Genomic DNA, 26,733 nt, shown 5'->3' with positions numbered 1-26,733 from the left:
CTCGATCCGGTGCTGGGCGCCCAGCAGGCTGCTTCCTTGATCTGGCGGCCTGTCGGGTCAGCGCTGATCAGCGCTGCGCGGAGCACCAGATCGAGGAGCCGTTCTGCAGAGTCGGCGCCCAGCAGCGCCGTGCTGGATTGAAGAGGCGATGCTCCGTGCGGCGCTGCTGGGCGCTAACTCTGCAGACCGGCTCCTCGATCCGGTGCTCCGCATGGCGCAGCAGCAACAGCCGAGCGCAGCGCGCCGAGCTGGCCAGCGCCCTCACCCTCACCACCGCCGTGGGCACGGGCATGTCTCCCGCCGGCGCCAGCCTCAGCAGCAGCAGCACCAACACCAGCAGCGACGCCCACATGCTGCAGCTCAGCCCCACGGCAGCCCCTGCGCTCCTGCTACAGCCACCTGCGGGAGCCATGCTCTACGGCCTCGGTCCCCCGCTCGGCACCGCCAGCAGGTCCACCGCAGCGTCAGGGGAGGAGGGGAGGAGGGACTTTTCTGCCTGTGCCATCCATTCTCGGCTTGGTTTGCTTAGGGTCGCCTTTGTCATATGCCAACATTGACGATGATGTCCTCCGGTTTCACAGAATTGTGGAATTGGAAGGGACCATGAAGGCCCTGCAATGGAGGAATATTGTGCCTCCAACTTCCCCCCCCCCCGCCAAATGGAACTTCCCGACACACACACACCTCTTAAACCTTTGGCCAGAGGCGTCCTCCTTGCTCTGCGCCCTGAGCCAGCAGGACCCAGCAGCAGCAATGCTGGCCGCGGTAAGGAGGGGTACTTACAGTAATAATAATATTTTTAAAAGACACCCCCCGAAAATAAGCCATAGGCTTATTTTCTTGAGTAAAATAAATATAAGGCGGTGTCTTAAAATGTGGGAAACACGGTAGTACATGCATTTTTGGACACGCATTATGTGGCTGGAGAACTGCACCGCAAAAATCAGTGTGGATTTCGAAAGAGGGGCTGTGCTTCATTTTGTGCATCGTTTCAGAAAACGTGAATTTGTTAAGTTTGAACTGAGTCTCCCCTATCCCAGTGGCTTATCATTCGAATGCTGTTGGGTTGCACATCTTAAAGGGGACTTCCTAATGCAAAACACACACAGAGAGAGAATATTCTGTGAAATTTCAAATTTGCTTGGCTACTGACTCGATCCCTGTGAACCTAATTCATCAGTGAAAAGTGACTAGTTCTTCCTTCCTCCATCTGGGCAAACAGAAGGAAACAGGACAGCCGTCAGGAGGGAGTGGACTACAGAGAAAAGAAAGGGCCACACCTCTCTGTTCCTGCATGATATTTCTTTCCAGATTTTGGAAAAGAAAAAAAAGATGTTTGAATTGCATTTTTGGAAGCATCTTAGAACTTTGGTTTCTCTGAAAACCTTGCCCACTGGTGGTTCTCATGAGGAGACACAATCACCAGATTCACACTTGAATTGTAGATACTGATGGAGGAGAAACTCCATACAGTCTGTACTTAGAAGAGATTGGATTTGATATCCCGCTTTATCACTACCCGAAGGAGTCTCAAAGCGGCTACCAATCTCCTTTCCCTTCCTCCCCCACAACAAACACTCCTGTGAGGTGTGTGGGGCTGAGAGACTTCAGAGAAGTGTGACTAGCCCAAGGTCACCCAGCAGCTGCATGTGGAGGAGCGGAGACGTGAACCCGGTCCCCCAGATTATTAGTCTACCGCTCTTAACCACTACACCACACTGGCTCTACTTAGATGTGAACTAACTTACTTTGCACTTTCTGAAACAGTATGAGAAGCAAAACACAGCCCTCTTTCAAAAGCTGCACTTCTATGAATTTTGCAAAGCACTTATCCGGCCAAGTGATGCAAATGCTAGGATAAAGTGTGCATATGAATGCATATATCAATCACTGACAATAACACAGAGAGCCACATACCGTGTTTCTCATATTATAAGACATGTCTTATATTTATTTTTTCCTCAAAAAACACACTATGGCTTATTTTCAAGGGATGTCTTATTTTTTTCCTCCTCCTCCTGCCGCGGCTGGCATTGCTGCTGCGCCTATCACTATGTCTTATTTTCGGGGTATGGCTTATATTCCTTGAATGGTTAAAAATCCTGCTATGGCTTATTTTATGGGTATGTCTTAAAATATGAGAAACAGGGTATTAGAGGGAAATTGCTTCGCAAGAATGTGTGTATTAGGAGAAATTCGGACAGAAATGCTAGTGAATTTTTATGAGGAATTTTTTTAAGGGGAAAAATTGCAAAGTGATGTGAAAGTATGGGAGAATCCAATTTAAGACTGGAAAAATAAGAAACGGTGAAATAAATTGGACTTACTTGACATATTCACCCACCCCTAATTATGGGTAGAAAGGAAGCGGTCCCTATCCTAAGTCCAGTGCTTTTTTTCTTGAAAAAAATGTTTAGGGGTACTCTCATTTTCCTACTCATATTGAAATATTGCCCCTCAATGAGGCCAACCTTAGATTCACAAAATGTTTAGGGGTATGCGTACCCCTGCGTACCCCCAGAAAAAAAGCACTGTCTGAGTCATTGCCATTGTTTCATTTCCCACTTTCAGCCATATCATATTCTGTAGCCTAATAAGCCAATAGCTGAGAAGATTGGTGTAAAAAAAAAGAAAAAAAAGAAAAGGGAATGGGGTTCCTCTGTGCCCCCTTTAATTTTAGCGCTAACATTCATAGCCAGTTTATAAAACCAAGAAAATCATGTGCCCAAGCTTTTCTAGGGCTGTACCACTTTAGATAGTTGTGTGTGTGGTGTGTGTGTGTGGTGCGTGGTGTGTGTGTAGGCTTTTTATTTTATCTTCCCCAAAAAATGAGGAATCCAGAAACATTGTTTGTTCAGACGATAGACTAGGTATTATAAACGCAATGTGAAAAGCAAAATAGTAAGATTATGCATATAATAGGTGCATCAGAAGTGGTCCGAGACTGCAATTATGTGTGCAATTATCTTACCCAGGGGTAAGTCCTTTGACATTTGTGGGGGTGACATATCAGTAAACATGATTGGTTGAGTGTGCTGCAAAATATAATGATTTCCCATATCTTTAAATAGCCATCAAACTCAAAGATAAATAAAGGATTATGAAATAATTCAGGCGAATGATTTGGTAAACATCAACCTGCTTTTCCTAAGAAGCGACACCATTCCACAGCGTTGGGAAATCACGAAAATTCCGAGTAATGACTAGGTAAACATGTGCCAAGAAGCCATCCCATGCTAGTCCTGCTCAGAGTAGACCTATTGAAATTAATGGGCATGATTAACTAAGAACCACTAATAAATTGGGACCACAATAAATTGACTTTCCATGGGCGACAAATACTTTGGGTTGATGAAGCAATGACTGTAAGCCTTACCTTTGCACAGTGGGCTAGTTTCCCTGTCTATCGATCCAGGCACTTAAGGGGCATTAGCAGAGTTCAAGGGCACATCCTAGCTAGGCAAAAACACTCAAGGAGGGGTGTTGCCTATGGAGAGTACCAAGGGCCAGTCTGGGAGGTCTGGAGGGCCGCATGCTTTCCCTGTCCTTGTGTTAGCCCACGTCACTGCAGCTATTAAAGATTAAGTGTGTTTAAGTGTTTAAATTTCATCCCTCAGTTCTGAGTACGAAAGAATCCAGATTAATGATGGTAATAATCAACCAGGATTTCCCCCAGAAGCCTGGTTGGGCATCCATCCCAGGGGTCAGCTGGGGAGAACATCCATGGATACCGTTCCACAATGTTGGATGATGCAAGTGACCATCGGTTGGCTTTCCATTGGGTGCCAAGTTTTTTTAAGGTCCAAGGCTGGTGGAGTAATGAATGCCCTGGAACTCGGACGTTTTGGTTCCCAAACGCCAAACCAGTGATTGTTCTGGTTTGTGAACGTTCTTTTGGAACCTGGACATCCAATGGGACTTCCACAGCTTCTGATTGGCTGTAGGAGCTTCCTGCGGCCAATCAGAAGCAGCGATTTGATTTTCGAACATTTTGGAAGTTGAACGTTCAACTTCCAAGGTACGACTGTAGTGGGTTGGCCAAGGGGAGCAAAAGTCAAAAGGTTCCACTCTGTCCTCTGTCGAGGTAAGCAAGGGGCGCAATCAAACTGCACCATCCAGCCAGGCAACAGCACTCAAGGATGGTATGGAGCAGGATTGGTGAGGGGGAAAGTCTTGAGGGCCACTTAGAGAGCTCTGAGGGCCATATTCAGTCCCCACACCTGTGGGTGGATTTCCATCCCTGGTTTAAGTTTTAAAGGTGTGTGTGTGATGACATGACATTGTCCAAAGCATGAAATTGTCCAAAGCAAAGAGAATCTCAGCATTCAAGAATTTGGGGACCCAACTGAAATTTATTGGCAGGAGGTTTAGGACCTTAAAAGGGAGGTGGGAAGGTCTTTTTCATATATACCATGCATAATTAACTAATCAAATTAATGGTCCCGATATGTTATTCATAATCAGGGCATTTTTTGGGGGAAGTGCCATAACCCAATGTCTGCAGAAAGCAGGATCGAACCCACTCCATCCATCAGCTGATGCGAGGGGGGCAGGGCCGTCTTGAGCAGATCGCGCGCCCTGGTGCTGAGGGGCGGAGATTGCTCCGCCGCCTGCCCCGCCCTCGCAGGGCGCAATTGGTTTCCGCGCGGCTTTGCCACGCGGCGCCCTCCTTGCCAGGCCGGCGCCCAGCTTACCAGCCCCCCGCCATGGTGCACTGCGCCACCAGGGGGCTATGTAGAGCCGGCCCTGGAGGGGGGGGGTTTCAATCCTGAGGGAGATCATCCTAGAGAAACTCCCTGCACAGCTCAACCCTGCTTAGAAAGCAAGATTTCAGCTTATGAATGCTGTCAACAGATGATTGACAAGTGTGTGGTCTCGCCCACCTTCCCTAGTTGGCCCATGGGATAGTGGAAGGTTCCCCACACCTGCTCTGTGGGGGCAAGTACTCCATACTGGAGCGTACAGTTTGGGGTGGGGAAGTCCTGTTAATTGTTAGCATTTATATAGTGCTCTTATATGGTAAAGGTAAAGGGACCCCTGACCATTAGGTCCAGTCGTGACCGACTCTGGGGTTGCGGCGCTCATCTCGCGTTATTGGCCGAGGGAGCCGGCGCACAGCTTCTGGGTCATGTGGCCAGCATGACAAAGCCACTTCTGGCAAACCAGAGCAGCACAATGGAAACGCCGTTTACCTTCCCGCTGTAGCGGTTCCTATTTATCTACTTGCATTTTGTCGTGCTTTCGAACTGCTAGGTTGGCAGAAGCTGGGACCAAGCAACGGGAGCTCACCCCGTCACAGGGATTCGAACCGCCGACCTTCTGATCAGCAAGCCCTAGGCTCAGTGGTTTAACCACAGCGCCACCTGGGTCCCTGCTCTTATATGAGTGCCCCCCAATTATATTTTATTGTTTCAACATTTTAAACACATACCATCAAAATACAATTTGGTCTGTTCTCTTATTCTTCTCGACTTCCCACACCTTTTCCCATGGAGTCGCTGTTTCTCCCCTTCTGCTGCACCCTACCTTCTAGCTATTAAATCATAGTCAAACTGTATTACCATCCAATTTCTTCTGTTGCTCATAGCTCAAAACCTGCTCGTGAGTTCATCAGTGCACTTGAGTGTGCCAAGCACTCCGCATGCATTGGCCTGGGGACTTTACAACAGCCCTCCGAGGCGGGTTAGTGTTATCACTGCAGAGGTGAGCTGGGAGTGAGCCCTATGGCCCCTGTGCGTCCATTTGAACCAGGCACCTTGAATTGCAGCTTGGGCTGCAACCCTATACACATGTGTCTGAGAATACATATTATATATGTTAACTTGTGAGGCTTCCAGATGTGGTGGACTCTCCTAGCTCCCCCATCCGTCCCAGCCAGCATGGCCTGTGGTCAGGGATCATGTGAATTGCCATCCAGCTTATACCTGGAGGGTCACAATTTCTTGCAGTTTCTCTATTCAATAGATAGATAGATATCTATCTATCTATCAGAGGCAGAGGCAGTATATCTCTCAATACAAGGCAGTGGGGTCAGGCATCTACTTTTGTGCCCCTGGGATTCCCAAGGGAATCTTGCCAGTCAGTGTTGGAAGCAGAATCCTGGGCTAGATGAAACTTTGGTCTGATGCCGGAAGGCAGTCCTTACGAATCTCTGAAGTGCAAAGTTAATTTGGCAGTGTGGGAAAAGCAGCCCTCTAATGAAGGTAATAATAATAATTGGCTGGTTGAATATTAAATATAATTTTCCTGCTTTCCTTTGGACCACATCAGCGAGGCCAAGAGAGGGGTCTTGTCATCTGGGCAGCCCAAGACCTTCATACACACTGCCAAGGCTTGTGCCCTGGGAAGGCCACTTGGCTGCTGCTGCTGAGTTACTGGTATCTGCAGCCACAGCAGGTGCTGTGATTCTCCAGCGGTTTGACTTCACCCCTGGAGGCGCACTCCATTGTCTCTTGGATGCCAGCAGCTCCCAGGAAGATTTGCATAGGATCGGGACCTGTGGCTACACGATTCTGCAAAACCAGTGTGGTGACATGAAGAAGGAGTGTTGTGTACATTGTGGGTGAAAACAACAAGCCCTCCTCCAAGTCAGTTGGGTAATTTAATTCTGGAAGAAAGAACAAAATGTTAGTACAAATTATTATCATGTATGTCTTGCTACATTACAGCCCTCCCATTGCCAGCAGACATTGCATTTTCCACTGTGGATGTGTCTGGATCTCAGGTTTGATAAGCATCTGTAAGAAACGGTACATCCTGTCTCATTATAAGGAGTAACAGAATTTCGTAGAAACACAGGAAGCGGCATTGTACTGAGTCAGCCCATTGGTCCATCTAGCTCAGAGGCGTCTACACTGACCGGCAACAGCACAGCTGGATTTCAGACTGGGCTTCCTCACAACCCTACCTGGAGAGGCATGTGCTCTAACCACTGAGCAACGGTCCTGTTCCCCACCCCCTGCACGACACCTTTGAGGGAAGGGGCTGATCGATCCTGTTGCTCTTTTGCCTTTGCTAGGGGCATCCTGAGTCAACAGCCCTCTTTGATCTCTTTCTTGAGCTTGGTACAGTTAAACCGGGACTGTATTTCCTGGGCACATTAACAAGCCTGGATAGCTCAGTTGGTTAGAGCGTGGTGCTGATAATAATGTCAAGGTTGCGGGTTCAATCCCTGTATGAGACAGCTGTTGAGCTTTTGTTAGGAAGGAGAAAGGCCCATTTTTTTAGGGGTTCAGGTCAAAGTTGTAGGGCTTTGTTTTAGGGAGAAGGAAAGCCCCGTTTCTTTGGGGTGAAGGGCAAAAATGTTGAGCTTTTTTTTTAGGGGAGTCAAAGTTGTTGAGTTTCTTTAGGGGGAGCCAGTGGTCTACCAGTGATCTACCACAGACATCCAGTTATCTACTGGTAGATCTCGATCTACTTGTTGGACATGCCTGGAATAGATGATCCACGGGGCCCCTTCCAACTCTACAATTCTGTGATTTGGGATTAAGTCCAGGCTGACCATCAGCAACCAGCATGGACAGCCCCTCCCTTCCCCTTGCAACAAGCAGCTGAGTCGCAGCAGAGCTGCTGTTTATAGTTTCCCACAATGCCCCTGCCATAGCATTCCGGTGGTGGGGCATTGTGGGAAATTAAAATGGTGGCTCACAGATGCAGGCACCTAGTGCTGGATCAGAGTGATGCTGCTCTTTGCTGGATAAGCCTGCTGGGAGGATGGGGGTGGGCACTTGAGAAAGGTCCTCTCTAATCTGAAGCTGGTCCTGATTAATCACTATTAAACACAATGGGACTTGCATTCCCAGCTTTTGGGTCAGAGGCAATTTTGGCCAGTTTGGCTGCACTGGGTGCAGGGGGCGCTGCAACAGTGATGTTGTTGGGGCATTGGGGGGGGGAGCACATGTTAGTGTCTCACAGAGCACTGCTGAAATTGGAGAGCAGGATGCCAGCCACTAATTGGGTGCTTATTTCAGATCCCATGATACAGAGAAGGAAAGGCGAGCCGATCCAAATTTGGGCAGGAGCTCCTGCACCTTTCATAGTTGTACAGACAGCACTGCTCTTCACCTGGTGGGTGGGAAAAGGGGAGATCCGATAGGCAACTTCAAATAGCTCAAGGGCTGTCACATAGAAGAGGGAGCAAGCTTGCTTTCTCCTGTTATGGAGGGTAGGACTCGAACCAAAGACTTCAAGAAAGGAGATTCCGACTAAACATCAGGGGGGGAACTTTCTGACAGCAAGAGCTGTTCCGACAGCGAAACTGTCTCCCTTGGGAGGTGGCGGACTCTCCTTCCTTGGAGGTTTTAAAGCAGAGGTTGGATGGCCATCTGTTATGGTGTGGATGTTTTGGTTTAGATTCCTGCATTGAAAGGGGTTGGACTAGATGACCCTCGGGGGTCCCTTCCAACTCTACAGTTCTCTGATTCTATGACCCCCCCTAGTGGGTGGTGGTCTGCTTCAAGGTGCGTTGAAATGAGTGTCCAAATGCACGTTTGGGTTGCTGGCGAGTCCCGGGTCTGAAAAGGTTGAAGATACCTAGCATAAAGGAAGGGAAATCTCAGGTGTGTAGCTTGCATGGCAGGAGAGAGGGTCAGTGGCTATCGCGTGGTACCTGTCGCTGGCTCCTTGAGACTTGAACCCCTTCTTCCAGGTAGGCGCGATAGCGCAAATCTGCGCGCAAGCCCCCTTGGAAGCGCATAGTTGGTTCCCATGCTCACGTTTCCAGCGCAAAAGGAAGGGAACGCGTCGCTTTTGGGAAAAGGCACGTGTGGTTTCTGGGCTGCTTGGAAGAGGCGCCCAGGGGTGCGGATCCCGGGGAGTCCTCGCTCCGAGTGCTCTCCAAGTTTGCGCAGACTTGGACCTGAACCAGTTCGCTTTCCGAGCAACTGAGTAGCAGCCAAGGACACCGGGAAAGGGGGGGGGGCGCGATTCGCTTCCAGGGAAAGTTCCGCGAGGAAGAGAGATCGCGATCCGCGCGGCGTTCCCCCCCCCCGGGGGTTTGCTCCCCCTCCCTTTCTTGGCAACTCGGCGCCAACAGCCGCGCGGTATGTCCAGAATGCGAAACGGCGTCACGGGCCGGGGAGGAGCCAAGCGCTCAGCTGGTGTAAACAGCGCGGCTCCGAGATCGCCTATAAATAGCGAGGCTGGTGGCCGGGCAAGGGGAAAAAAAAAAGCCGGGCAGCGGAGCGCTCAAAGGAGAAAGAAAGCCTTTGGGTTCCCGAGCGCGTCTCTGTCTGTCCCTCTCCAGAGCCGTCTAAAAATATAGATGTCTCTAAATAATCCACGTCGCTTCTCTTAATTGCTTCTGGGGGTGGGGGGGAAAGAGGATCGCCACCAGCTCACACCGTCCAACTAAAACAGAGAGCTGTGTGGGAACGGGGAGGAAAAAAACCTCGCTTCTTCTGTTACCAAAGCGTTCAATAAAAGCGTTGTGCGCTTTTCTGCCGAGAGCGCAGAGGTAGGTACGAGATGATGGACTTTCTCGAGGGCTTTCTTTTTCAAATCGCCACCAGGAGGCGCTGCTGCCGGTGGAAATGCAGGGAGTTAGAGACGCTTGTAAGCCTGTACGCCGCGGGGAGAAGGGAGACCGAGCAGCCCGGTTCCCGTGTATGTGTGCGCGTGTGCATGTATGTGCGTATGTGTGAGAGCGCGTGTGGTCTGTGGTGTGTGATCCGAAGGGAGAACTTGTCCTTTGCAATCATCATGACGACAATAACGAAGTTCTTGCAGAGATTGTTGGACGAGGCGGCGGGTGCAGGCTGCAAAGGCGAGGTAAGGAACGGCGGCGCGGTTCAGGATCGCACGCCGGCTTGTGCGGCCACGTGCTGCTTGGCGTCGCCTTCTCCCGCGGCAAGCGCGCCTGTGCGAAATCCGGGCTCGCACTGACTGGGATTCTTGCGTGCTGCCGACGGTTGATTGGGGAAGCAGAGAAGATTGGGGGTGGGGGACCGCGTCCCAGTTTCAGCAACAAGTTAGGAACCTCGACGGTGCGGACGCGCGTTTCATCCGGCGGCGCCCCGGCCGGCTTCCAGCAGGTGCCGAGATCCGCTTGGAGGGGTCAGGCTGGGCTGGGTGCGACAGCCCGGGGCGCTGCTCCTTCCGGAGACTGCAGGTGGCAGCGGTCTGGTCGTCGCTACAGCACCCGATCCCGGAGCGGAGCCGCAGCGCGCAGGCAGGTGGGTCCTCGCTTCCTTCCTTCCACGCTCGCGCTCCCCCTTTCCGACGAGGGCTGTGTTCTTGCACGCCGTGCTTGGGGCGTGAGCGCTTACTCCCTGGGAAGCGTGCCCAGGATGGATGGAAGCCTGGGGGTCTCTCTCTTTCTCTCCTCCTTTCTGCAGGGAGCGCCTGCCCGCCGCCCGCCGCGCACTTCACCCCGTGGCGTCCGGGACATAACAGCAGCCACGCTGCCGTCGTGGGCCGAGGAGCGGTTTTGCGCTTGGAGAGCTCGGCCACTTTCCACTCGCTGCTCATCCAGGAAGGAGGTAAGAAGGAGAGGCTTTTGCGCGGGCAGCAGGCTGTTAACCTCGAGGGGAAAAGCTGGCGGTGGGGAGGGGAGGTGTGTGTTTGCGCGTGCTCACGTTGCGCCCGATCCTGTGCCACTTACCTTGGACTCTATCCCCATGGAACTCCAAGGGGCCAGATCCCATGTAGGTAAATCCATACCAGTTTAAGTTCAGGTGTGTATTCTCTGAATTCTGTATTTAACTTGGATGTGCAGGCTGGTGATTGACAAATGTAAACTTAAATAGGATCTAAACTTGAATAGGTGCTGCGGTCTGATCTCATGAGTATTTATTTGCTTGACTGTAAAAAGCCCTCTGCATTGAATGCATTGATTAATGCATCTAACTGATTCAGATTGCATCTTATGCACCAGGTGCAAGTAACTTGGAGTTAAAGACAGAGGAAAGAGGCTGAGAAACAGCGAAGTGTAGTGGTCAGAATGTAAGACCAAGCCCCTTGAGATGAGGGTTCAAAAACCCACTTGGTCATATTAAATAATAATAATATAATATATTATTTATCGGGACGCGGGTGGCGCTGTGGGTTAAACTACAGAGCCTAGGGCTTGCCGATCAGAAGGTTGGCGGTTCGAATCCCCACAACAGGGTGAGCTTCCGTTGTTCGGTCCCTGCTCCTGCCAACCTAGAAGTTCCAAAGCACGAAGTGCAAGTAGATAAATAGTTCCAAAGCACGAAGTGCAAGTAGATAAGTAGATAAATAGGTAACGGCATTTCCGTGCGCTGCTCTGGTTTGCCAGAAGCGGCTTTGTCATGCTGACCACATGATCTGGAAGCTGTACGCCGGATCCCTCGGCCAGTAAAGCGAGATGAGCGCCGCAACCCCAGAGTCGTCTGTGACTGGACCTAACAGTTAGGGGTCCCTTTACCTTTATTTTATTTATATCCTGCCCATCTGGCTGGGTTTCCCCAGCCACTCTGGGCGGCTTCCAACAAAAGATTAAAAATACATTAAAACATGGTGCTCAGTCCCTGCCTCTCAACCTAACCTGCCTCACAGGGTTGTTGAGGGGATTAAATGAGGAGGGGGGGAGAAGCATGTATATTGCATTGAGCCCCTTGGGGGTGGGTGGGACATAATTGCAATAAAACCAGCCAGCCATTCATTCATTCATTCAATCAATCAATCCTGAGCTTTCCAGTGACATAAATTGAATGGGGGTTGGTTGCCTTTTAATGTTCTCAGGTTCTTGTGACCTTGTTATATTTGCAATTTTTCAAAAGGGCAAAAGCATCGTTCTGCTCTGTTCAGGGCATATTTTTGTTCATGAAGTGTTGGCATCAATTCCATAAATAAGAATATCAGAGGAGCCTTGCTGAGCACAGCAGCCTTTTCCTCCACCCAGTGGTCCTCTGGGTGAAGCTGGGACACCACAGTGGGCAACAATACAATCACCTCTTGTTTCTAATGTAGCTCTATGCAACCTCCAGCATCAACATGCAAAGTACCAGCAGCTGGGGAGCAGGAAAAAAACTGCCTTTTCCTGCTCCCTAGCTGCTGGTACTTAGAGGCATTTTGCATGTTGATGCTGCAGGTTGCATAGAACTACATTAGAACCAAGAGGTGATTGTACCATTGCCCAATGAACCTAATACTGTATAAGAATACAGATTCTACAGTGGAGGGATGGCTGCAAGGGCGTACCCACCATGCGGCAAGTTAGGGCAGCTGCCCTACTCTAGAAGCAGGGCTGGTGGGCAGAGGCGGAGCACAGCCCGGCGGAGCGCGAGTTCGCCATTCCCGCCGCACCGCGCCGCACCCTCCCTCCAGCTCCCCGGCGCGCCCTCAGGCAAGGCCAAGCGCGGCGGGGAACCAGGGAGCGCGGCGCGGCGGGCGGGAACGCTGAACTCGCGCTCCGCTGGGCTGGGCTCCGCCTCCGCCCACCAGCCCTGCTTCTAGGGAGGGGCACAGCCCGGCGGAGCGCGAGTTCGCTGTTCCCGCCCACTTTGTGGCCCCTCCCCTTCCGTGCCTTGGCCCCTCCCCTTGCTCCCCCTAGTTTTGATCCTGGGTACGCCCATGGATGGCTGTGTTAGTTTGTCAGATCAAACAGCAGATTGGGGACGTCTTGTGGCTCATTATTGTGATGTAAGCTGATACCGCAAATATATTTTAGGCTCTTTTGGTGTTGGAAAGTTTTGCACCTGAATGTGATTCCTGTACAATTATCTTTCCCCACCCCCTGTTCTTTGACCAATACACGTGGGGATGTTTTATAGCTGAAGTCTGACCTGCCGGTGCAGTTTAGAACTTAACTCCTGATCCCATTCCTCCTCTAGTCCTTATTATCATCAATATTGCAGGTCTGAGACCGAGAGAGTGACTTCCTAGGGGCCACCTAGTTAGTTGGCATGGGCGAGATTCGAACTGGGGACTTGCCAATCTATTGCTTAGCCTTTATGCCAAGGCTGGATCTAGACACATCAAAAAAGCGTTTCAGGAAAATGCGCTGTAAACCTCAAAGTGGAGAAGCACGTTGGCGAAAGACAGAACTCCACAGCGCCATCTGGTGTCACATAGCACATATAAAATGCTTTATCTTTACTAATGTAGCTGAGTCCTAAGTGTGGGGAACCTGTGGGTCTCCAGGTGCTGTTGGGCTCCCATCAGCTCCAGACAGTGTGGCCCAGTGGTCAGAGATGATGGGATTTGTAGTCTTGGGATGTCTGGAAGGTCGTAGATTCATCACCTCTGCACTGCAGTATCCTATGCCAGCTCACAAATCTGAGAAAATTCTTGTCTCTCTCTCTGCTTCCCTTCCAGGGATCTTAGTATTTGCAGACGATCCGGAGGAAGCCATCACCTTACGAGCTCGCAGCATCCTTCTTGAGGATGGCGGGGCACTGCATGTGGGCTCCGAATGCCGCCCATACCGTTCCAAGGCCACCATTTCTCTCTACGGGAAAGCCACCGACGAGGCCAACGTGGATGGCTATGGCAGAAAATTCCTGGGAGTGGGCAGAGGTGGCATTCTGGAGTTGCACGGCAGGAAGCCTCAATCCTGGACGCTCTTGGCCCAAACCTTGTACCCAGGTGGACTTCGGTACGGCCGGTACACTTCTGAAAAGCGCTGGAGTAATCGTGGCCTCAACGTCCGGATCGTGGATGCGGGCACAGCCCAGGTCGTGGCCTCTGAACGCTTTGACACGCACCTCCTTGTTGATGATAGCCGCAGATTGAGGGAATTCCTTGCCCACCAATCTCCGGGCCATGTGGTAGCCATGGCAGTAGGGGATTCTGCAGCAAAGAGTTTGACCTTGGAGACCAGGCTGTTCCTCAAGAACCTGCTGCACAGCAAATACATCCTGCACCTGCAATACAGGTAACTTTGCAAATGTGGCTTCTTACTTTCATGCATGCAATTCTGAAAATGTGTAGGCCAGGCATCCCCAAACTTGGGCCCTCCAGATGTTTTGGACTACAATTCCCACCATCCCTGACCACTGGTCCTGTTAGCTGGGGATCATGGGAGTTGTAGGCCAAAACATCTGGAGGGCCGCAGTTTGGGGATGCCTGGTGTAGGCCATCGTGGTGCCTTGTGGATGCCAGCTTTCACTGACTCCCAGTCAGCATGACTAACAGCCAGGGCTGATGGGAGTTAAACCTGAAGTATACCTGAATGAGTGTCTCCACCCCCATCGTTCACTGAGGTCCAGCTCCAAGGGCCTTCTGGCGGTTCCCTCACTGCGAGGAATAAGGTTATAGGAAACCAGGCAGAGGGCCTTCTCGGTGGTGGCGCCTGCCTTGTGGAACGCCCTCCCGCCAGATGTCAAGGAAATAAACAACTATCTGACTTTTAGAAGGCATCGGAAGGCAGCCCTGTTTAGGGAAGCTTTAAATGTTTGATGCTTTATTGTGTTTTTAATATTCTGTTGGGAGCCGTCCAGAGTGGCTGGGGAAACCCAGCCAGATGGGTGGGGTATAAATAAATTATTATTATTATTATTATTATTATTATTATTATTATTATTATTATCTGAAGCACTGAGAGGGTAGAAGGTTGGGGACACCTGACAAAGACTTATCAAAATGGGTACGGCTTTTAAAGCCATTAAAATTGGCGGTCATCATAGCCTTTTGTGGGAGCAGATTCCATAGTTTAACTATGTGCTGTGTGGACGAGCCCTTTCCTTTTTGTATTCCCCCTATTTAGCTGTGTTGGCTGTCCCTGAGTTCTGGTGTGCTGAGAGGAGGAGAAAAGTGTTTCTCTGTCCACTTCTCCCCCCTTCTGAAGTGGGCAGCATTTTCTGTGCACGTAGATTCTCTCTGTGATTTATAACCAGTGTTGTGTGGTCAGTGGACCAGGGGGCTAGGCTAGTCCCCTAAATGTTCCCGGTCATCCCAGTTTGGATTGGGACTGTTACCTTGGTGGAGATGGAGGTTAACCGGTGTTGTATTTAAAGTGCTTGCCTGGCAGCCATGGATGCCCGGGAATTGCAGGCAGGCAAGAACTTGACATTATTGACTGATGAGTGAACAGGCTACGGTGCTCCAAAGCTCGTCTGCGGCCAGTGGAAAAATGCAGCAGCTTCCTGCACAATATTTCCTTCTTTTGCTAGCTAGTAATGTTCTTTGATTTTACAAGGCTGGATTTAGCACTTTCTCCTTGGTGTTGTTTCCCAGCCGACTTCCCCAAAGCTGGTAATGGAAGCAAATAGGGGCTAAACAACAGCAACTTGAGGGAGGAGGAGTTTCCCCCCCCCCTTCAGTGTGGGTGGGTGGGAAATGGCGTGGAGGAAAACTGCGCTGTGATCTGATCTGGACTGGCGACCTTTGAGTTAGAAAAGAGAAAAAGACTCGGGGAAACTCTTGTACAGGTCTTGAAGACCAATGGAAAGGAACTGTTTCACTCTAAGTAATGCTGAAAATGTGCTTATTTCAGAGTGTGGCACTTTCTGTTATATATCAGATTACAACTGCTCCATAGTTCACTAATCTGGTATCTTTAATTTGAAACCGTCCAATTTGCAAGGGGTGGGGTGGGGGACCCTTATCTTTCTTTCTTGAAAACTCTTGAAATATGCCACTTAAGAACCAGTTCCATTTTTAAATGATGTTTTGGTGATATTAAGAAGTCGCCTTCCCCTTGTTTTTCATCCTTTAGCATTCCCCTCTCCCCAAAAAATTTGCTTGGACTTAGTGGCATAAGAAGCCTGTTTTTGAAGTGGAGACAAAGCAAGCTAGCTTCATTTCTGGAGTTGGTGCACATGTCCACAAATGTTTGCTTGGCTAAACCAAATTGGGTCCCTCTAAGTCAGGCATCCCCAAACTGCGGCCCTCCAGATGTTGTGGCCTACAACTCCCATGATCCCTAGCTAACAGAACCAGTGATCGGGGAAGATGGGAATTGTAGTCCAAAACATCTGGAGGGCCGGCGTTTGGGGATGCCTGCTCTAAGTCGTCTGGACCTGGCAGAGAGCTTGAATGTGAAATCTTGCTCACACTGGGGTGTGATTTGGCATAAGAAGTAAATATTGCACTACTTCTTGATTCTATTATTCTACTAGAGCAGCGTTTCTCAACCAGTGTGCCTCCAGATGTTGTCGGACTTCAACTCCCATCATCCCTAGCTAGCAAGACCAGTGGTCAGGAATGATGGGAGTTGTAGTCCCAAAACATCTGGAGGCACACTGGTTGAGAAACACTGTACTAGAGGGATAGTGAACAGCTGGCTCTTTCAGATGTTGCTAGACTCCAACTCCCATCAGCCCCAACCAGCATGGCCCATGGGGAGGACTGGTGGGAGTTGTAACCCCAAATATCTGGAGGGCCACTGCCACAGTCTCCTTATCCCAAAGCTCAGTAGCACAACATGTGAAGCAGATGCTTCTGTCCCAGAATGCCAAGGGATCTTGTTCCTGGCAGATGGCTTTGTAGATTTCTCCAGATGTGCTGTGGGGGCTACACAGATATGACCTCCATATTGCCCCCCCCGGATTAGATGATCTTCATGCTATGATGGTTTGGGTGTGTATATGCTGTTTGTTTCAGTTGTGCTCGTTTCTATATGTGGTCTGTTAACACTAACTTGGCAACTAGGATTAGCTGGCTGTTAATTGTAGTCTTGCTTTAGTGCAGGCATCCCCAAACTTCGGCCCTCCAGATGTTTTGGACTACAATTCCCACCTTCCCTGACCACTGGTCCTGTTAGCTAGGGGTCATGGGAGTTGTAGGCCAAAACATCTGGAGGGCCGCAGTTTGGGGATGCCTGCTTTAGTGGCAGTGGGGAAACCTCTGGCTCTCCAGAGGAAGCGGAACTACCACTCCCATCAGCCCTGACCATTGGCAATGCTTCTTAGGGCTGATGGAAGTTGTAGTTAAGAAACATCTGGAAGGCCAAATGTTTCCCATCCTGAGTTCAGTGTTGTGCATCCACTTGGTGATTTCCAAAGAAGGGGAAAGGGAAGGAAACGGGTTGCCATGTTTGCCAGCAAATGAAACCCTACAAGGTTAAGAAGCAGTGGGGTGACTTTTTTTGATGGCTCACGAATCCTGTTTTCTTCCATAGGCAATACGGATACTTTGGTTTGGTACACTGGGGCTAACCGCCCCCCCCAAGCATTCAGTGTCTGTGGAACTTGCCAGTTGAACCGGACAGTGTTCTCCCTTATATATATTTTGATAGTCTTGGCATTTTGATCAGAGCGCAAGGAACCAGAAATTCTGTGGTGTTTAAAACGAGGTTATAGGGCTATCTAAGCATAGGGTGTCCCAGAAAACTCTTTTTAGGTCTATTAACCTGTGACACTTGGCGCAAAAGAGAGAGCATGCTTGTGCTTGGTGCTTGTAGCAGAGAGCTCCTCCGGAAAATGGTTCTGTTGAAAAACCTAACAGTGCCACCATGGACAGCTCCTGGCCCCTTTTCCTAACCGTTGTACTGCTGTCCAATCTACCAGAGTTATCTCCCCCCCACCCGCCCACTTTGTGCTTGGCAATTCATGCAAGAAGTCTTTCCGTTTCCACATCCCTCTGAAGTTTTGTCCCCAAAGCAAATGGCATCAAATCTGAAAACTTGTGCCCGTATTTAAAGGATGCGGTGTGCAGTTTTGAAACTATCAAAACTCAGAAGCCCGTGTTCCCTTTTTGCCGCTGCTGCTGTGTTGTTTTAAGGACAGAGTTTGCCTTCTGCCTGATAAGCTGGTCCCATTTTCCCCTTCTGAGATAACTGGGTGCAAACTCGGTGGGGACTTTTGCCTGTACTCTTGCTGATCAGGATGAATTACATTCAGTTCCAGGGGCTTGCTGTTTGTATTTTGTGGACCAAGGCCACAGGTTGCCTGCAGAATAGCTGCTGGGCTCTGTTGGTCTTTGGAGTTACGGTGCTTCATTGCTTAATCAGAATTTCTCAAAGCTAGCTGCAAGTCCATCAGGGCAGCGTGAGTTATCTACCTCCACTGTTAAGTTAAACCTTAGAGGATTTCTTCTCCCTGGAAGCAGGTGGTTTTCCGAGAGAGAGCGTCGTATATTTTGATTGCAAATTTTTGGAGCAGGACTTGGCCTTCAGACGATGCTGGACACTGAATATCTGAATGAATTTGAGGTTCAGATGCTAACAGGGTGTTCCAATTTCTGCATCACAAGTCTGCTTTCCCCCTTCCTCCAGGCAGCCTTGGGCTCTGGTTGGAATCCTTGGCAGTCATGCTTCTTCCATCACAGAGGATGCAACGCCTTCTCAACGCAACGGGACAACAAGGTTGGCAACAGCGACAAGAGAATTTAAGACATACGAAGGCATTGTCTTTACAATCACTGCTCACAGCGGATGGATCAAAGGTTTTAAAGCCCTTTTCCTAATCTCTTGTTCAAGTGGTGTTTATCTGCTTTCTCTCCCCTCCCTGAGTATGTGCCCCTCTCTGTGTTTTGAGCTGTCTGCCCAGTTTATAGAAATCTCAAGTCTATATCTGCTTGATTAAATTTACATATGAGTAAATCAGTAGGCTGAACCAAAAGCCACACTCCCATTTTTAGATTATCAACAGATTTTTTTTGAAAAAAGAGCCTTTGATAGATTACAAACCAGTTTATTGATTAAACCCCGCTGTTCTAGCTTATTACCTCTGAAAGCCAGACAAGGTCATAGGCTGGGGCAGTGAATTGATGATCTATTATTTGACTGTAGTCAAATATTCCATGAGGCTAAAAATGTCCTAGTTTGGTGCATGGAATGCTTTTTTACAGTGAACTGTATGTCAGAAGAAGGTATGAAGGCTGCTTGCTTTTCCCAACCATGTGTGAGTTAAGAACTGTACACACACACACACACACACACACACACACACACACACACTTCTTTCATCCAGGAGCATGCTTCCTTTAATTTGCTCTCTTATACATTTTATTGTTTCTTTATTTTTTACATTTCTATCCCAAGTTGCTCAAAGCCTTGTAACATGTTCTCCTCAGGCCCCCGTTATGGTTGGGAGTAAAGCAACAATTCTTGTAGTAAGTTATCTGAGCCAGTGGGGGCGATAGACAAGAAAAGCAACGTGTTCTTCCTCACACGTCCCTCCTCCTTTAGTAACTACTTGTTGGTAAAGCAGATCACTTCCTTTTAGGCTTTACTTCTCTTTGCTTCTTCTCTGAGTTAGTTAGTTCAAGCGACCCGAAGTGCAAGTTAGCCTGTGCTAGTGTTAACTTCTTCGCTCCATCTTGGCCACAGGCAAAACATATACTTGGAATGACTTTGTTTGCAATGTGTTAATAAAGCATTTTTTTAAAAAAAATCCATAGAAAAATAATTTAAAAATAAATTTTCACCAAGCAATCCAATCTTACCAGACTCTTTCTTTTTGCAACATATTTACCAAATTCCAACAATTATATCTTCACAATAATTCTCTATAATTCCCTATAATATAATTGGGAATTATAGGGACAGAACTACCTAAATTGTATAGAAATTTATTTATGTATGCTGCTACTACAGCAGCAAGAATGCTACTTGCCCAAAAGTGGTAAGAAGCAGAAGTCCCCATAAAGGAAGAATGGATACAAAAACTTATGGAATATGCAGAAAAGGCGAAACTTACCGGAAGAATAAGAAATCAAGATGACTAACATTTTATAAAAGAATGGAAATGGTTTATTGAATATTTACAGATAAATTGTAAACAGATAAAAACATTAGCCGGATTATTGTAATAACCTGCAGTCTTATAAGAGTATATATATATTTACAGTAGATGATTAAATGAATTTGGATATGCAGAAGATATTTGTTAAAATATAAATTTAAGGAACTGCGGAAAGAAGGGGAAGGAAGTCAAATTTTTTAAATGTTAAATTGATTGTGAAACTAATGAAATGTATAAACTTGAAAAGTATAAATAAAAACTAAAAAAATACTTATATATTTTCACAATAACTCTGTGAGTAAGGGTTTTGCAGAGTGTTTGTGACTGACAAACATTGACCCACTGAACTTGACGGCTGAGCAGGGATTTGAACCCGGGTCTCTCCAGTCCTAGTCTGACACACTGTCCACTATATTGCACTAGCTTCCGTTAGCACGGGACCATTCAGATACAGCTTTGATCTTTCATAGCAGGTATCTTCAACCTTTTGAGACCCGGGACCCTCTTTTAACCCAAACATGCATTTGGGGATATTTTCCTCAAACTATTGCCATGTATATATGCATGGTGGTAGCATACCTGTTACACCTACTTTGGATCAGGCCATGACACCTTAGTGGATCTTAACTCACCAACTGAATATCAGTGTCTTCTACTGACAACACTCCCTGGAGACACGCGCAAATTTAGAACGATGGTTTCATGTTTCTCTGGGGAGCCAGCAAGAACTGTTTGATCTCTTGAATGTCGAAACTCTGCTCATTATGTTAGTTAACAGATTTTTCTGTTCTTTCATTGAAGTATTCAGTGTTATCTGCTGTCAAAATTCTTGTTGATAACAGCTGGGTTTCTCTCTCTCCCTCTACCCTTAGTATCTTTCCTTGTTACAAAATTAACACTTTATGTCCCGGGTCAGCAATTTGGCTTTTTTTTCTTTTGAGGATATAAACAGCCTTCACCAGCCCAGCAACTTTCAGATGTTTTGGACTCCTATCTGATAGGAGTTTGTAGTCCTATCTGATAGGAGTTTGTTTCAAGAGGGTATCAGGCTGCAAAGTCTGATATATATGTAAAGGATAGTAGGTCTATGCCTCAACCCCATTCTCTTATAGAGTCCACTTCCTACATTGCCAAGGTGTCAGATTTTAATCTTATTTCATTTACCTCCTGCCTTTTCTCCCTGCTGGAGCTCAAATCACCAAATGTTGAGCCTTCTGTCCTGGAGCTACAATTACCCAAACCAGCTACCTGGTTGAAGCAAAGCAGAATTGGGGCCAGCCCTGCCTTTAAGCAGAGTAAAGCAAATGAACTTGGATGCCACAAAAGAGCAGCGAATGTTAATTTATTTTATTTTTTACTGCCAGGGAGGGAGGTGAAGAGATGCTGTTGGGTTTTTCCAGCTGCTGATCTCTGCTTCAAATATTAGGCCCATTTGGGGGTAGGTGTATAACATTTGACTTGTCAATTCACGGGCTGGTTTTGACTGCTCAAATGGCTCTCTCCAGTGCAGCAATGGCAAAAAGAAGCAGCGTAGGGAACTGTTCAACTCAGGACCAGATTTTATGTCCATCTATCCCAATATTGCCAGCTTCTATCCCCTGCTTCACTTGCTAAACGATGCTGGTAACTGGACATGCCAGGGATTGAATATGGCAAGGGCCGCAACTCAGTTTCAGAGCATTTGTTTTACATGCAGAGGGTCTAGGTAAAATCTCTGATATCTCCATGTAAGGTTGTGAATGCCAGTCATTTGTAGATGATACAGAGCTGGAGGGACCAATGGTTTGGCTCTGTATAAGATAGCTTCCTGTTTGCCAGGAGCTATTGCCCTTCCCCAAACAGAGAATGGGGACAGTGGGAACGTGACTAAGATGGCTGAGGTTGGTGTTTGCTGAAGTGGGACTTGAGACAAGATAGACTTGACCCAATAGATTGCTGTTGGTGAGTGAAGAGCTCTAAAAGCAAATGTTATGGATCACTTTCCCCCTTTCTAGGAGTACCCCATCATGGATTCAAAGTGGAAGTGTCTAGTGGCGTAATTTTGGATTTGGTGGACGAAGTGACTAGTTGGCTCCCCGGAGACAAGGTCGTCATTGCCAGCACGGACTATTCCATGCACCAGGCTGAAGAGTTTAATCTTCTGCCTTGTCCTGAATGTCAGGCGAACCAAGTGAAGATTGATGGTACGACCAACAATGCCTCCCTCAGGTCTCCTTTGTCGACAGAACTCCTTAGCTTATGTTATGAATGAAGGCGGCCAATTGATCAAAGAGCTAAAAATGGAAACAGTTTTCAAGTAATGAGGACTGGTAGCATGGAGAGTTCAGTGTCCACCGTTGGTTCATGAACAGCAGGTGCAACCATTTGACTCTTCAGAGTAAACCATGAGCTAGAGCAGGGGTTCCCAAACTGTGGTCCGTGAACCACCCATGGTCCGAGAGCTCTGTTCAGGCAGTTTGAGAGATGTCCTCAGTAAAGATTCATATTGATTTTTAAACATATTTTCACTGCTTTTATTTCTAATACTGTACTTTATTGTATAACAGCTGAATTGAGCTAGGGAAAGTGGGCTAAGCTGGATATGGGGAATTATTTGGTTTGTTCTCCTTTTGGTAGAGTGTTAGACTCTTAATCTCGGGGTCTTGAGTTTGAGCCCCACGTTGGGCAAAAGATTCCTGCATTTCAGGGGTCGAACTAGATGACCCTCGTGGTCCCTTCCAAATGTACAGTTCTATGATTCTTTTACTAGGATCAAAGGGAGCTCCTTTATGCCGAGTCAAACCATTGACCCATGTATCTCGGTGTTGTCTACGTAGATTGGCAGTGGCTCTCCAGGGCTTGAAATTGGGATATTCGTAGCCCTATCAGGAGGTGCTCAGGATTGAACCTGGGACCATCTGCAGGCAACAGAGATGCTCTACTTGTAATGGCTTGAGAAAGCACAGTTCATATCCTGTTGCCTTCAAATGAATTTCCCTCGCTCTTCCACCCTAGGGATGGTCTTTTTATCTTACTTAGTTTCCTTCTCTCATTTGCTATTGATCAATATTGCAAGGCTCAGTGGGTTGGGATAGGGCAAAAGGAAGACCCTTTCAAGCTTCTTAAAATTATTTTGCCAGGAAGTCCCCTCTATCTCCACATGGGTGAGATTGTGGATGGAGTAGACATGAGGGCAGAGGTTGGCCTCTTAACCCGAAATATACTTATCCAAGGAGAAATGGAGGACTCCTGTTATGGACCAAACCATTGCCAGTTTTTCAGCGTTGATACTTTTGGAGGACAAATTAAAGTAAGTGTGTTTTTGGTGGACATTGACCAAATCCAGCCCATATATTTAGTGACCTGACTCTCCCAGTCCCATAAAGGCAGGCTCCGAAAGCCTTGGTTAACAAAATGAATACAGTGTTGTAGGTCTAGTCCTCAATCCACTTCAGGCACCTCCATACTCCCAATACAAGGGCAGAAACTTAATTCCCTCTTGCTCTCCACACCTCTGGCTACTGTTCATTTCCTTGTCAACAAATGCTGTACCAAATGCTGATAATAATTTTGTGGTGATTCTTTCTGCCACAGAATCTTTCCTTATGCGTTCTTGTTTGTCTGAATAGATCCAAAAAGGTTTTACCTCCGTCCACATGTCGGGGGTGGAGTTGAAGAACATGGGCCAGCAGGTCCTAGGCAGCTATCCGGTACATTTCCATCTGACGGGAGATGTAGATGAGAGAGGAGGCTACAACCCACCATCTTACCTTGACAATCTGGCCATCCATCACTGCTTCTCGAGATGTGTCGCCATCCATAGAGCCAATGGTCTTTGGGTAGGCAGCCGTTTTCATGTTTCTTGTTGATAATAACTCACATGCCCACTTGCATTCAGTTCTGTTACAGGGTTTGGGTACCCCTAACGGCAGTTAGCGGTATGCTTGTTGCAGTGGTGGAATGTTTTGCTCTAGGGCAGGCATGGCCAAACTTGGCCCTCCAGATGTTTTGGGACTACAATTCCCATCTTCCCTTTTCCATCATCCCTGACCACTAGTCCTGTTAGCTAGGGATGATGGGAGTTGTAGTCCCAAAACATCTGGAGGGCCAAGTTTGGCCATGCCTGCACTAGGGGAACGTTGTTGTGCAAGAGAAGGTATAAACAGGTTGTTGGGAATGTTGTTGCATGATAGACTGGGCAATCCAACGAGATTCCACTAGACCAGGGATGTCCAACTTCCAAGAGACTGCAATCTACTCCCACTAAAACAAACAAACAAACAGTGATCCACCCATTATATTGACCAGAGTTGTTGAGCTTTCTTTAGGGAGCTGAAATTGTTGGGCTTTTTTTAGGGAGCCAGAGGGGTCGGGGTTCTGCAATTGACCACAATAGACCAGGGGCATCCCGCGATCGACTGGTAGATCGCGATCGACCTGTTGGACAGCCCTGCACTAGACCAACCATGGTGTTGAAGCCCTCTGTTGCACAACATGAAATTTAATAGTGTTAAAAGAATATAATGTCGTATTTGAAAATGGCGCGTGTTGCAGTATGTATTCTATGTGGAAAGTTGAAGGTCAAAATGCAGAAGGATAAATGGAGAAGTCTAAATAAGGATAATTGTGTACTGCATATTTGGAAGGTCTTGGAAATATGATACAATACATGGACCACATTGGTGAAGCCGAAGTCTTGTTGTCTTGGCAGCCCAGGTCCTCCATAGACACTGCCCAGGCTTGCACTCCCGGGAGGTCACTTTAGTGCTTGCTAACGCAGTGGTTTGACTTCACCCCCAGAGGCGCACTCCATTGTCTCTCTCTCTCCAGAGATGGATGCCAATAGCACGGCTAAGTTTGCTCTTTCTATCCATCTCAGTTTTTAGTGATGAGATTATTTGGGATGGCTCCAAATAGCTAACTTATATATAGCTCTGCAACACAATAAATGACCTTTTTGCTCTCCAACAATGCGTGTTGATGGCTATTTTATGACGTTCAATCATGGTTAGGTTTTGGCACTCAACCTATCATGCAACATGAGGCGGGAGGAACCTGGCCAAAATGTTTTGCAGACTGTATCACCCAGGCTTGCAGCCAGAAGTGTGTGATTGTGTAGCGTCAAAGAGTATGTAGCAGGAGGGATCGTAAGTCAATGCTAAGCAAAACCTTAATCCAAGTAGTCCCATATGTTTAAAGGTGTGTGTTTCGGGTTAAACCTAAAATGTAAAAAAAAAGTCCCAAAAGTCAAATGCTTCTCCTTCAGTGTGACTTGATACAGATTTTGTATTCCTGTCTTGGAGAGCAATCAGACTGGTGTGTGCAAGGAGTAGGACCTTTTTTGGGGTTCCTTGGCCCCATGCTCAAGGAACTGTTCCAGCTGAAATACTTAGCGTCTTTTCATTGTGGGCATTCAAGGAGGCTGTAAAAATTGATCTTTTTTTTTACAACTCCCTTCTCTTGAATGAGGATCCTTCACATTTAAAGAAGATTGGAAAAATGTTTATTGAATATATGGGGGGGGGAATTGTGTACACTTGAAAACGTGGGCAGCATTAAGAAAGATTCAACAGCATAAACAAGTTTTGATGGATGTAATAATGGAATACTGAATGGTTTGGTTTATGATACGCAAAATGAACCATGGAAAGAGAAGAAGGGAAGTCATTGACATTGTAAGAAGATTTAAATGAATATTCTAAATTGTAAAACAGAAAATTCAATAATATATATGTTTGCAGAACCCAACCCCCCCCCAAAGAGAGAGAGAGTTGTGGCCCAGCATCACCTGTAGAGCACTCCATTGGCTATCTCCACACACAGGCTCATGGGTGCCAGGGGCGTTTGGGGGGGGCGGTCTGCTCCAGGTGCTATTCCAAAGGGGACAATGACGAAATGCCGACCCCCGATTGGCGGCACCCTCTGGGGCGTGCACCGTTTGCTGTGCACCCCCTGGGCAGCACGCCACACCCCAGGATACGCGCCTTGCCCCCTGGGACGAGCGCCACTCCGGGTACCAGAGCAGGTTGCTTCGCCTCTGGTGAGTGCAGCCGATTTTTAACAACTGTCCCTCCTTCTTTTGATGTGGGTGGCTTGTTTAGGTGAAAGATACCATTGGCTATGACACTCTGGGACACTGTTTTTTCCTGGAGGACGGGACAGAGCAGCGGAACACATTTCACCACAACCTGGCGCTCCTTACCAAGGCAGGCACAATCTTGCCGACTGACCGCAACGAGGCCATGTGCCTCGCGATGCGCGATAATGTGCATAGAGGGTACGTTCCTGTCCCGAGCACCGATTGCATGTAAGTAAAACTCCAGCCGGGGGAATTGTTGTTTGTCTCCATAGAATGCATGGAACAGTTCTCGGCCCCCCCCCCCCTAATATAAACAAGGTGCTGGGTAAAGGATCAAGCAATTGATTTGTACAACTTGGTAGCTCACTTAAGGGGTTTTATTTCACCCACACACCTGTCCCATAAAGAGGCAGCGTTTGGATGTCGGGGAATGCGAATGCTGTGTGCGCAAGGGGGTTCCTCAAGAACCCTTTCACCAAGATGCAGGGCCACAGGGATCTTGCAGCACTCAGTGTTCGCTTGCAAAATCATTTGCAGAAGAAGTAATAGAATCATGGAGTTGCAAGGGACCAGGAGAGTGCAGTGCAAGGATCTTTTGCCTAATGCGAGGCTCGAACCACAACCTCATGATTAAGAGTCTCGTGGTCTACCGTACCGACCGAGCCAGTATGCAAAAATGGCATACGTTGGGCAACTTGCATGCACTAAAAAAAAGTTGCAAATTGGGAGCACTGAATTTAATGCTGGAAAAATAGAATGGAAAGAACGGAAGGAAGCTCAGCGCCCTTCCACAAAAAATAAATAAAAACCTGCTCCTGGCTACCCCAAGCACTCTTTTTATCTCTGTAATATAATTAGGGACAGAGTCGTTTTGTTGTTGTTAGGGTTAAACCTTTGGGAGTCAAGAGTCTGTGCCGATTTACTGTAAACCACCCAGAGATCTACCAGCAGGTCTACCTTCTGGCACTCCTCTAATGACACATGTCACTTGAGTTTAATGTTTAACCGTTGATTGCATTTTGCACTGTCTGCATGTGAGGCAGTGGCGTAGCCAGGGTGGAGAAGTCATGCAGATATTCTGGTACG

At 47.9% G+C, this 26,733-nt stretch overlaps 2 protein-coding genes across 2 annotated transcripts in view; both read left to right on the top strand.

Annotated features, from left to right (window-relative positions):
- Window positions 1-290: 290 nt before the first annotated feature.
- LOC118093031 (inactive cell surface hyaluronidase CEMIP2) overlaps window positions 291-26,733 on the top strand; it is an 89,746-nt gene continuing 63,303 nt past the window's right edge. The window contains exons 1-9 of the mRNA XM_060282754.1: window positions 291-519; window positions 9,774-10,172; window positions 10,335-10,478; window positions 13,279-13,837; window positions 18,119-18,288; window positions 21,584-21,772; window positions 22,709-22,878; window positions 23,198-23,407; window positions 25,670-25,875. Coding sequence (XP_060138737.1) covers window positions 291-519; window positions 9,774-10,172; window positions 10,335-10,478; window positions 13,279-13,837; window positions 18,119-18,288; window positions 21,584-21,772; window positions 22,709-22,878; window positions 23,198-23,407; window positions 25,670-25,875 — 2,276 coding nt within the window. The remainder of the gene's footprint in view (window positions 520-9,773; window positions 10,173-10,334; window positions 10,479-13,278; window positions 13,838-18,118; window positions 18,289-21,583; window positions 21,773-22,708; window positions 22,879-23,197; window positions 23,408-25,669; window positions 25,876-26,733) is intronic.
- Window positions 9,143-26,733, top strand: part of CEMIP (cell migration inducing hyaluronidase 1) — a 170,601-nt gene continuing 153,010 nt past the window's right edge. Inside the window, exon 1 of the mRNA XM_035132099.2 lies at window positions 9,143-9,454. The gene's annotated coding sequence lies outside the window, so the exon portion shown is untranslated. The remainder of the gene's footprint in view (window positions 9,455-26,733) is intronic.

This window comes from Zootoca vivipara, chromosome 14, assembly GCF_963506605.1.
Source record: "Zootoca vivipara chromosome 14, rZooViv1.1, whole genome shotgun sequence".
Taxonomy (NCBI): domain Eukaryota; kingdom Metazoa; phylum Chordata; class Lepidosauria; order Squamata; family Lacertidae; genus Zootoca; species Zootoca vivipara.
Note: the sequence above shows the minus strand (reverse complement) of the source record. Positions and strands in the feature narration are given on the sequence as shown.